This window comes from Ailuropoda melanoleuca, chromosome 7 (genome assembly GCF_002007445.2).
Source record: "Ailuropoda melanoleuca isolate Jingjing chromosome 7, ASM200744v2, whole genome shotgun sequence".
Classification (NCBI taxonomy): domain Eukaryota; kingdom Metazoa; phylum Chordata; class Mammalia; order Carnivora; family Ursidae; genus Ailuropoda; species Ailuropoda melanoleuca.
The window spans coordinates 9,056,774-9,069,324 of NC_048224.1; the positions used below are offsets into that span (position 1 = coordinate 9,056,774).

At 36.4% G+C, this 12,551-nt stretch overlaps 1 protein-coding gene across 8 annotated transcripts in view; it reads left to right on the forward strand.

Annotated features, from left to right (window-relative positions):
- The window catches only part of CCDC171 (coiled-coil domain containing 171), a 303,540-nt gene that overhangs the window by 135,409 nt on the left and 155,580 nt on the right, over positions 1-12,551 (forward strand). For all 8 annotated transcript variants that reach the window (XM_034663934.1, XM_034663935.1, XM_034663937.1 and 5 more), the window contains 2 exons: positions 1,464-1,968; positions 3,438-3,554. In XM_034663934.1, the coding sequence (XP_034519825.1) occupies positions 1,464-1,968; positions 3,438-3,554 (622 nt within the window). The remainder of the gene's footprint in view (positions 1-1,463; positions 1,969-3,437; positions 3,555-12,551) is intronic.

Sequence of the window (12,551 nt, forward strand, 5' to 3'; positions counted from 1 at the left end):
ACTCAGGACTGTACCTCTGAGGGCCTTCTTCTGCTCACTGCATACCTTTTGGGAATCTCATCCCCTAGCCTTGGGGTTGGATTTGGCCCAAAAGTTACTTTTCTCAGCAGTATATTTCTACAAGTTTGAATTCTTTTGGCTACTGCCTATCAGCATTGTCCATGGTAGGCTTTGACATCAAAACCTTGAGGAGTCGGCAAGACTTTGTATTATTTTCTCCAACTCTGATTGTTAAATTCTTATAGGATAGCCATGATTAGCTTCCATATCAGTTTTTTTTTCTTTCTATTATATACCTCACTACCTTTGTCATCTCCCTCCAAAAGCCTATCAGTATCATTTTGTGCAAACTCCCTTTTGTGTACTTCTGGCAATCTGGCATAGTTTTATCATAGCATTATGCCACAATAATTGATTTGCTTGTCTGTTTTTCTAGCACATGGAGTTGAGTGAGTAATCAATAAATGTTTATTGAATGATAAATGAATCAGTAAAGGAAATTGGGATCTGTTATCTTCTAAAATTTGCTCTACCTCAGCAGTTCCTTAATGAATAGGGATAAGATTTCATAGAGAAAGTCTATCTTCTAGCAATTAAAATATGTTGTCTGCAGTTAAAATTTTTTTGTGTTTCAAAATGGTTTTGGATTGCAAGTCCCTTGGTGAGGGAAAAAGGATCAGAGAACTGCTGAGGCCCAGCTTACAGTTAGTATTTCTTGCCACTACTAGAGCTGTATTTTGTTCAGTGTTCTGTCTTGGGAAGGTAAGAAAGGGCTGAAATGAGAAAGTTTGTCCTGAGAATCAGTCCGTCCTCATCCAGTAAATGGCAGTCAAGTGCTATTTGTTATATATATATTTTTAAGATTTTTATTTGAGAGAGCGAGAGCGAGCATGTGGCGGGTGGGGGGGGGAAGGTCAAAGAGAGAGGGAGAGAAGCAGATTCCCCACTCAGCAGGAAGCCCAACACAGGGCTCGATCCCAGGACCCTGAGAACATGACCTGAGTGAGCTAAGGACAGATGCTTAACAGACTGAGCCTCCCAGGAGCCCCTATTTGTTGTACTATTGATTTAACCCTTTGCTTATTCTGACAAAATGTAAAGTCTTTTTACATATAGGAGAACTTCTATTGGTGGTATAATTTCTGTTTTAAAGCAGGAAATAAAAGTTAGTGAGGAATGGAAGAGAGAAATTTTCCTTTCTAAATGTGTACAGGAAATTCATGAAGTACTTTTAAATTTATGTGTTCAATTTTATGTGAAGCTTCTATGTAAGAGGATTTAAAAATCAGTGTGCATGTTTAGATCTAAGCTGTTTGGCCCACTGTTGCTCTGTCATACGTATTTTTGGATATTTAGAACACTGATCTCTTAAAGAAGTTGTCAGCAAAAGTTTGTTTTCTTTCTATAAAGAAGAAGTAATAAAATGCCTACTTGTTTCAAATATTTTATTTGACTACTTACAGAAATTTCAAGAAATTGCTGAAAAAAATATGGAAAAATTGAATCGTATTGAGAGGTCACATGAACAGTTGGTTCTTGAAAATTCACACTTCAAAAACATGTTATCACAAACTCAAAGGGAACAAGCATCCTTGCTGGCAGCCTGTGCGTTGATGGCTGGTGCCTTATATCCTCTCTACAGCCGGTCATGTGCCTTATCTACACAGAGAGATTTTCTCCAGGAGCAGGTCAACACCTTTGAGTTGTTCAAACTGGAAGTTAGAACTCTAGCCCACGCTTTGTCAAGTGTAGACGAAAAGAAGCAAGAGGAAGCCAAGATGAAGAGAAGACCATTCAAAGGATTGATACGAGTATTCCGGAAAGGTGTCATTGCAATTTTGGCAGCAAATAGGCTCAAGATTTTGGGCCAATCATGTGCCTCTCTTTTTACCTGGATGGAAAGTTTCAAAGAAGGGATAGGCATGTTAGTGTGTACAGGAGAGCCCAAAGACAAGCATAAATTTCCAAGTAAGATCATTTATGCTTTTTTAAAATCTAAGTTGAATATAAGTCACATACAATGTGACTATGTTTAGCCATTATGTAAAAAACTTAAATCATTTAATATGTCAAATCATGTAACATAGTCCCATGTGTATATAGATATATATGTGTGTATGGGTAAATGTATATTTATGCATAAATTGGTTTTGATTTTTTTATTATGAATGTTAACATTTAAAGAAAGCAGCAAATATAATTTCAACTTTGTCTAGCTTTATTATATATATATTTTTAGCTTTATTATATTTGAATGCTCTTTTCACAGTAAAGTGGAGAGTTTATATAGTGATTTTTCAATTAAGTCAATCCAGAGACTCTGCCCTATTTAAAATTAATTACCAGCATAATTTATTTTCACTTTCTATGAATCAGTATAAAATGATCAGAGTTAAACATCTATTGAGGAATTGAATGAAAATGAGACAAATGTAAATTTTCCAGTTAACTTTTTTTAAATGCTTGACTATTCTGAGGAAACAGTGATTTCAATTTTTAACTTTTAAAAATCAAGCTATTAAGTAATATAAGCAGAACAAAAGAAAAAAATTTCTTCTCTCTTTTTTTTTTTTTAAAGATTTTATTTTTTATTTATTTGAAGACATAGAGACAGCCAGTGAGAGAGGGAACAGAAGCAGGGGGAGTGGGAGAGGAAGAAGCAGGCTCATAGTGGAGGAGCCTGATGTGGGGCTCGATCCCAGAACGCTGGGATCACGCCCTGAGCTGCAGGCAGACGCTTAACGACTGCGCCACCCAGGTGCCCCTCTTCTCTCTTTTTTTTGAGAAAGAGAGAGCGAGCAAGAGAGTGCATGACCGGGGCTGGGGTGGGTGGGGAGGGACAGGGGAGATGGAGAGAGAGAACCTTAAGCAGGCTCCCTGCCCAGCATGGAGCCCAACATGGGGCTTAGTTGCACAACCCTGAGATCATGACCATGAGCCAAAATCAAGGGTCAGATGCTTAACTGACTGAGCCACCCAGGTGCCTCATCCTCTCTGTCTCTCTCTCTCTCTCTCTCTTTTTTTTTTTTTGACTTCACTTAATTTATATAATATATAAATAAATTCTCAGTCAAATCTAACATTTCTTGGGGGCGCCTGGGTGGCACAGCGGTTAAGCATCTGCCTTCAGCTCAGGGCGTGATCCCGGCGTTATGGGATCGAGCCCCACATCAGGCTCCTCCGCTATGAGCCTGCTTCTTCCTCTCCCACTTCCCCTGCTTGTGTTCCCTCTCTCGCTGGCTGTCTCTATCTCTCTCAAATAAATAAATAAAATCTTAAAAAAAAAATCGAACATTTCTTGTAGACTTTTCCACACTAGGCAAAGTTCTGGCTACAAGTTTTGATCTATTTCTTAAACTGCCAAACGTTGCTATGAATTTAAACAAGGATTCGAAACGTCGGCAGCGCTGCAGGATGATTTCTTTCTGTCTTTGCAGAGCATCAGAAGGGGCACTTACGTTGTTTGCAGGCACTCAGTTGGCTTACCAGTTCTGACCTCCTAGCTGCAGTAATTACCTCTATGGCCGAGTTACAGGAAGTCATTAGTAAAACAGGTATGATTCTCTCTCCTAGGGCCTTGAAAAATACACTTAAAAACAAATGTCTAGAAATGCTTTATGGTACAAATCCTAATAAACCATCTAGGAAGGAAATGTTTCTGTTTTTGTCTTTCTTTTATTCAGGTACAGAGAAATTATTACATCTCTAATGATGTAGAGAATTAATGTAAATTTTGGTGGGTAATTTTGTCTTAATTATGGGGAAATTAAATGACATTTCCTGAGAATATTCACCTTATTTTTTCCCTTTGTGATCTGATTTTCCCATGGAAATCTCATTAGCTTTTTTATTAAGTAATACTGGTAATGTTCTCATAAATGTTTTAGTCTTTCTTCATTTCTATTTCTAGCTATACATTTTAGAAGTTTGAGTAATAATGGAACCAGTAGAAAACTTTTCTTGTTTAGTGATATGTTTTTATTTTTCTGAATTGATTTTAAATAGAGTTAATTTGAATGGTCAGCTTCTTTCTACCAGGCATGGAACCACCTATAATAAGTGATTTCCAAAGATCTAAAAATTTTTTTTCATGACTCAGATTGCAGGATATGTTCATATGAAAGGTTCAATGAAAACTAATTTCTCAAGAATAACATACAGTTACCTACTGGCTAAACTATGTCATCGATCTAATTATGGTCATTTCAGACACATTAACAGTAGAAATAACATAATGGATTTGGTAACGCTTGCCTGCTTAATGGAATGTTGTAAGCATTAATGAAATAATAATTTAGGATTAGTTTAATTCTTTAGACAAGTCTGCTATATACATGCACATCATTTATTGTGATTTCACATCTCTAAATCTAAGTTCTTATACTGGGAAACCTAAGATTCAAAAATTATTTTTGGGTTGTGGCCATCGATGTTGGTAAGCAATATGCATCTCTAATATTTTGGCAAAACCTCAATGTACTGGGTTTGAATTCTGAAATAAAAGTCTAAGTAAATGTATTTTAAGTATGTTGGCACTATAGCTTCAGAGCAAAATTAACATTCCGGAAAGAACTTAATGAAAGTTTTTGGACTTAGTGTAAAAAACAGATTATTTGTGTTCATCATATCCTTTGTAGGTATGCAAACAGTTAAAATAGATTGGTTTCTTAAGCTATAATCCTTTTATATCATTATTTTATCTTTCCTTATCACTGTGCTATATATACTTTAGGAGATAAAAGAAAAATATGACTTGGATCTGGACTGCTAGAAATATGCACAATGATTATAGAACAAGATTGACAACTCATGAACAACTTTAGGCAGAATGTAATCAAGGATTGCATGAGGAGAATACAGGCTTTAAATGTAAGAATCCATAAAAGATGCAGCTCAGAGTGGGCTTACGAGTATTGGGAAGGCTTCAGGGAGCCTTATCTGAAGGCTTTAGCTGGGCCTAGAGTGATAGATAGTAACTTACAGAAGAGGGACAGCATCCAGATGGAGGGCAGAGCTTAAGCAGGGCTGCAGAGGTGGGAAGAAGCACAGAATGGGAAGAGGGACATTAAGGAGATGGAATGGAGACCCATGCCTAGCACAGTTGCCTTACACATGGTGATAATTAAAATGTGTTTTCTATTATAACTATATTGGAAAATATGGGGGGAAAGGTGAATCATTGGCATGGGATCAGATAATAGACTTTTTTTTTAAAGACTTTATTTGAGAGAGAGAGAGAGAGCATGCCCAAGCGAGTCTGAATGGGGGTGCGGAATGGGAGGGGGAAGGGCAGAAGGAGATGGAGAAACAGGCTCTGCATTGAGCAGGGAGCCCGACGTGGGGCTTGATCCCAGGATCCCATGATCATGACCTGAGCCAAAGGCGGACACTCAACCACTTGAGCCACCAGGTGCCCCAGATTATAGAGGTTTTATAAAACTATACAGTAAACTCCCTGAACACATTTTCCAAAAGTGGACTATTGCAATATTTTAAAGTTAAATATTGACACAATGGTTATTTGAGACCCTGATAAAAATAGGTGTAGGTAAGACTTATCAAATAGAAGGAGACTGAGAGTGGTGTGTCTTTAAATGCTTGCCGACCGCCAGGAACAGAGCTGCCTTTGATGTTAGAATTTGGTTGAACCGCTAATAGCTTGAGGAAAGGGCAGGTTCAGGGAAACTTATTTTTAGGGAAGGCTTTAAATTCTGTTGGCTAAAGAACACTAAGTACTTAGGGAAGAGAAAGTGATAGTTGCTTAGAGGGGGAGAATAATTGATGTATTAAAGTCCAGAAGAGTATAGGGAAGAATATACTTCGACAGGTAAATAATTGAGTTACTATTGGACTAGAACAAAAAATGATCAGTGTGTACCTTTTGCAGAGATGAGTTAACCAGCTGGGCTTATAGAATAATTCATTCAAAACATGATGACGGGTTAATATATGACCTTTTCTAGGTAATGTGTTTTCATTTTTGTGTGTATTCTAGCAGTAGAAATTTCAGATACTTCAGCAGAAAGGATGGGAAAATATTCTCAGACACTTAAAGTACATGAGAGGTTATTAACAGATAATAATGAGGGTAATAAATGTAAAGCTGTAACAGCTTACTTAGTCATGTTGAATTTATAATTTAAGTGTATGAATAACTTAAATAGATGGTAAGCATTCTCGTGTAGTAGAGAGAGCATTAGCTTTGAACAAGGCAGATTTTATTTTGTATCCAGCTCTGCTAGTTATTAGTTGTGTGAAATTGGGCAAGCTGCTTAACTTTACTGGGCCTCAGACTCTTTACCTAAAAACGGAGATAGTACTATCTTCCTGGTTTTTATGAGGGTGTAATGAGGTAACACTTGTTGAACATTTTTTTTTAAAAGATTTTTATTTATTTATTTAACAGAGATAGAGACAGCCAGCGAGAGAGGGAACACAAGCAGGGGGAGTGGGAGAGGAAGAAGCAGGCTCATAGCGGAGGAGCCCGATGTGGGGCTCAATCCCATAACGCCGGGATCACGCCCTGAGCCGAAGGCAGACGCTTAACCGCTGTGCCACCCAGGCGCCCCTTGTTGAACATTTTGTACAGAACCTGGCATATAGTGGGCGCTAAAAAAGCTGTTTCCTGACCACCCATCTCATCATGAAAGTAGTATATTGCATTAATGAATAGACATACACACTTATGCTTGTACACATTTTTAGACTACTAATTATTTTCTATTTCTGTGTATTCTTCCAACTGTTTTATCTCTCTGTCTTTCTTTCTACCCACCATTTCTTCTTCTTACCTTTTCTCCTTCTTTCCTGCTGCCCACTCATCCATCTGCTAACAGACTAACAAATGATAAAAATGTTACTCTAGGCCACATAGTGTTTTATATTTGCATTTAAAAATTATTATTATTGTGGGGCTTGAACCCACCACCCTGAGATCAAGACCTGAACTGAGATTAAGAGTTGGAGGCTTAACCGACTGAGCCATCCAGGTGCCCTGCATTTAAAAATTATTTTGAAATAACTTCAGACTTACAGAAAAATTGCAAGTACACAACAGAGACCTTTTCTTTTGCTGAACAATTTGAGAGCAAGAAGCGGACATGATGCCCATTACTTTGTCATATTTTAGTGTGTATTTCGAGCAAGACATTCTTCTACATAACCAGAGGGCTGTGATCAGCGTTAGGAAACCATTCACACCCCCTTCGACTTTCCATAGTTTTCCCAACCAACCATGTACAGCCAAAGGATCTGGTTTAAAATTATGTGTTGCATTAACAACAAGAGTTTCTTTAATCTCCCCCAACATGGAAAAGTCCCCAGTCTTTCCTTGACCATCATGATCTTGAAGATTACAGGCCAATTTTTATAGAATACCCTTCAATTTTGACTTGTTTGAGGTTTCCTCATGATTAGATTCAGTTTATGCATTTTTGGCAAGAAATCACAGAAATGATATGTGTTTCACTTATGGTATGCTGTCATAGTGTTAGCTTCAAAAAAAATCACACTTTTAAAGGATTTTCTCCATTTCTATTAATCTTCTTCTAGGGAATGATTTTTAATGTTTGGGTAATATTTATCAGCTGGGCATTTCATCATTTGTTTTTCCAGTTCATAAGAGGATCTTTTCATCGTAAGACAGATATCAGGAATATCAGTTCAGCTTTGATTTGTCATTGGTTCATTGTCTCTTGAATCACCTAATATTATGAGTAGTGTCTTAATTCTTTGAACCAAGTGGGATATCAAATGCCAAAATCTTGGGAAGGTTTATTAAGGAAATAATCTGAAGACCCTGAAATGAAAGAAGTTATTTCTTAGAACTGTCCCTTCCCTCTTCCATTTTCTTTTTCAAGAACTTGCTGAAAATTTAAATCATTTTACATGTCAGGACTACATGTTGATGGCTGATGTCACTTTTTTTTGTTTTTTTTTAGTCCCAGGAAAACTGGTACATACATGTCAATATGAAGTAGTAGCTTTTAATATATTAAATAGTACCTGTATTGCTTCTTGTATTATCTTTGTTCTACGGTAAAAAAAAAAAAAAGAAAAAAATAAGTAAATTATTCTTCTCAAAAATACTCTTTTTAGGTATTTACCTTTTTAGAGTAAATTGTGAATTATACACATACTATTATATAGGAGAGAAAATTTTTAAATTATCTAGGAGAGAAAATTAAACATGTTGAATACATAGTAGAGTATGAATTAAGAACTTGGGCTCTTGTTTTGAAGTTGGGTCCCATTGCTTACTTTGTGTGTGACACTGGGAAAGGTACTTAATCCCTTTTAGCCTCAGTATCTTCATCTGTAGAATTTGGCTCAGAAAAGTTCCTAGTTTAAGGGTTGTTAGGTGTGAATGTAACCTTAGCCAAGTCTCTTGTATATATAATTGTCCAGTAAACGTTTGTTGTTTTATCTGTTTTTTGTGTTCTCACGTGAACCGGTATATTATTTTATTCCTTTCATGAGGTAGAAATTTCAATAATCGTAGCTTGAATTTACTGCTCGGGAAGTGCTAAAAGTGGTTGCTCCTGTTACCTTCTTAAACTTTGAGGATGTATTTATAGGCAGTGGGCAGAGACCCCAGTTTCCATGTTGCCTCTGTAAATACTGGACAGGTGGCAACCTTCTTGCTTTCATTAAAGTGTTTGCTCACTTGAGATAAATTACCTCTTCCAGGTATCCAAATGGTGTGCCTGCAAGAGATCATTTACCTCAAACAGGGGAGAATGTTACTTCCACTGAAGGGCTGGGATATCAATCATTATGGGAATGGACTACAGAACTCTTTAGATAGCTGAACATTTCATATGTCTGGTCCAGACTGAATTTCTCAAGATAGAAACAAATGTGCTGATTTGCCTGGAATTATCTCTGAATAAATATAGTAGATGGATGTGAATAGAATGTTCATGCATTTTGTTACACAGTCCCTCTATAATTGAATCATAATTATCCAGAAGATAGATGACCCAAGTATACATGCCCCTGCTATTACTATTCAGAAGTTTCTTTCATTGTTAGAGTTAACTTTGTAGAGGTCATAGCAACTCTTTCAGGTGAAACTCAGAAATCTGGGTTGTATTCAGGGTAACCATGAGGTTTCATACTTTTAAGTTCAAAGCAGTAAGTAAAGATATTTCTGTTAATAAGTAGTTATTGGTATATCTTTTAAAATGAAGGTTTTATTGAGTCCTAAAGAATAATAAAGTGAGCATTCCTACTTTAGGTGTGGTCTGTGGACCAGCAGCATCAGCATTAATGGGGAATGTGTTAGAAATGCATAATCTCAGACTCCACTCCAGAGCCACTCAATCAGAATCTACAATTTTCTGAGGTCCTCAGATGACTTATATGCACAATAAAGTTTGAGAAGAAGTGACTTGGAGGACTTTGTTATTTATGTAACTTCACTTATATCTGAAATTGAAACAAGTATGTATCATTTTTGGTACTTCAGCTGCAAGTGTTTATTTTGGGGACTCACATTTAATTTACTGCATTTTCCTCTGTTTTGTGAATTTCTTTTTTATTATTACCTTTGCATGTTCCCATATTTTTTTCAAACATTTTATTATCAAAAATTTCAGGTGCATAGAAAAGTTGAAAGAATTTTACAGTGAATAGATATTTTGTTTTTTTAAATTAAAATTTATTTGCCTATCATAATTTTTAAGAACAATTTTTGAATCAATAATTTATCTTTGGAAGTGTCCATGACTATGTGAAATTCCAGTGTCACAACTTTCATAGGATATATTTGTGAATAATGTTGTTAAAATAATGTACAAAATCAAAATTATTTCAAGAAATATAGGTGAGGCTTCAGGATATTTTGCAATTTACAGGTAGTGTATGGAAAACTTCTAAGAGCCTGAAGCCTTTTCTTAGAAGGGTAGGTTGCAAATCCAGATACTATCTAACAAAGCAACGTGATTATTTTTTCAGATTTTGGTAAAAACAAAGGAAAAAATTTCCTCCCAAATCTACAGTAAAATTATATATGCATTTAGAAATACTGTTGTAGCTCCACCTTGTTCTAGAAGAAAATTATGCCAACTTACAGGTATTTGTAAAATATGACTAAATGATATCCATTAAAACTTAAGTAAAAGAAAGTGGAAGCAAATTTGAACCAGGAATGATGTCGAAAAAGCCAATTATGATGGCCTACATAGTTGTGTTCAAATTTGGGCCTCAGGAGTCAATTGCCAATGATGTCGTTGAAAAACCAAAAATTTAGGAGAAATAAAAATGTCCTTGGACTGGGACACCTGAGTGGCTCAGTTGGTTAAGCGTCTGTCTGCCTTTGGCTCAGGTCATGATCCCAGAGTCCCAGGATCGAGGCCTACATCAGGCTCCCTGCTCAGCAGGAGTCTGCTTCTCCCTTTGCCCCTCACCCCACTTTGGTGCTCTCTCTCACTGTCCCTCTCTCAAATAAACAAATAAAAATCTTTAAATAAAAAAAAGTCATTGGACCAAGATTAGATAGGAATTTGTCCTGTAGCTCTTAATAAAAAGGGACATCGTGATAGAATGAATAACATTCTCAGTAATCTCAGACTTAGAACTCTGTCTCTTTTTTTTTTTTTTTTTTTTTTTTAAGATTTATTTATTTATTTGGGGGGTGTAGAGGGACAGGGAGAGAGAATCTCAAGCAGACTCTGCACAGAGCTCAGAGCCCGATGAGGGACTTGATCTCAGAACCCTGAGATTGCTACCCGAGCTGTGAAACCAAGAGTTGGATGCTTAATTGTGCCACCTAGGTGCCCCTGTCTCTACTTTTTAGGTCAAATATATTGGAATATAGTTTACATACAATAAAATGTACTCATTTAGCTATAAAAGTAAATGGAATTAAAAAATGTATATGCTAGAATGTATACAAGAAAATACATAAAACATTTTCTTTACCTTTTTTGCAGTCACCACTACATACTCCTTGTCCAAGAGAACCACTAATCTTTTTTTCTTTTAATTTTTCTTTTCAAGCATTTTATAAAAATGGAGTCATACAATGCAAAGGCATCTAAATTTTCTGTCTTTGTGATTGGCATGGCCATCCACCAAGTAATTAAAATAGAAACCTGGGAGTCACCATAACTTATTCTTATTCTTACTCTTATGCTCTATAGTCTACGTATTTTATCAGTCTACTTTTTATCCTGATCTCATTGCTGTTGTTTTAGCTTCATATTTTTTTTACGTGTGTTACCTTCTTAACCTATTAATGGGTGTCCATCCTTAGACATACTGTGCCATTCTATCATCTATCTATTTATCTATCAGTCTCATATTTAGCAAAGAAATAATTTGAGGAGGGTTATAGAAGTAACAAAGAAGGGCGCCTGAGTGGCTCAGTTGGTTAAGCGTTTGACCCTTGATTTCGGCTCAAGTCACGGTGTTAGGGTTGTGAGATGGAGCCCCGTGTTGGGCTCCATGCTGGGCGTGGAGCCTGCTTGATTTTCTCTCTCCCTCTCCCTCTGTCCCCCACCTCCCTCCCTGCCTCCCTAAAAAAAAAAAGAAAAAAAAAAGAAGTAACAAAGAAGTACCAAGTAGCATTAGTGCATTGGAGAACATTTGTAGAGCATTGAAGAGTATGAGGAAGTAAATTTAGATTTCTTGTGATATCTCTAAGAATATGATCAATATTGATGTGTGCTTCTTTGAAGTTGTTTTGTATGTATTTCAATATGATTAGGTCATCCTGTAACCATTTTTCATTGTTCTATTTTTTTTTCTTGCTTATTTTAAATGCCATCATACTAGTCTCATCTCATTTGCAATTTTGAGGCTTAAATGACTTAATGTATGTAAACAGTTCTTGATCTGTTGCATATCGTTGGCCTCAGTATCAGCAATAGTATTATTCTCCATTTCTTATTGTATGAATTAACTCTTTGGCAAGGTATACAAGACCCTTCTTGATCTAATTCTCATCTGTATAGTCCCACCTCCCAGTACTCTCATTAATAAACCTGCAATTTAGCTAAACTGACTTGCTTGTTGTTCCCCAGATGTGAGATGCCCTCTATCTCTAAACATACGGAAAAAACTATTTTTTGCTGCTGAATCTTTAGAGGAACTTATTGCATGGATTATCATATTGGAAATATTGAGTAACCTCACAGTTTCTATCTTTAAAAGCTACCATGTAGAAAGAAGATACAGAAGTTTTTTTTGTCAGTGTTACTTATATTCATCTTCAATAAAAACTGAGAGTATAGTGTTGTATTACAGTTCTCTGAATGCAATAGTGCAGATATGCAGCTTTCTTATTATTTAAGTTGACACAGAGACAGAGGCTCAAGGATATAGGTTTAACAGTTGGGTAGCATATTCCTTAAAGAGGTCTCTTAACCTTGGGCTCACAGAACCTTCTCAAAAGGATCCATGGGTAGAATTTGGAAGCAAGGGGGGGATGCATCTGTGGATTTGGGTGGAAAAAATTACATCTTGTTTCACTAACCACTAACAGAACTTTGACATTCCCTTCAATTATGAGTGGTGATAACAGACCATGATAATATTAGCAGTGTAGT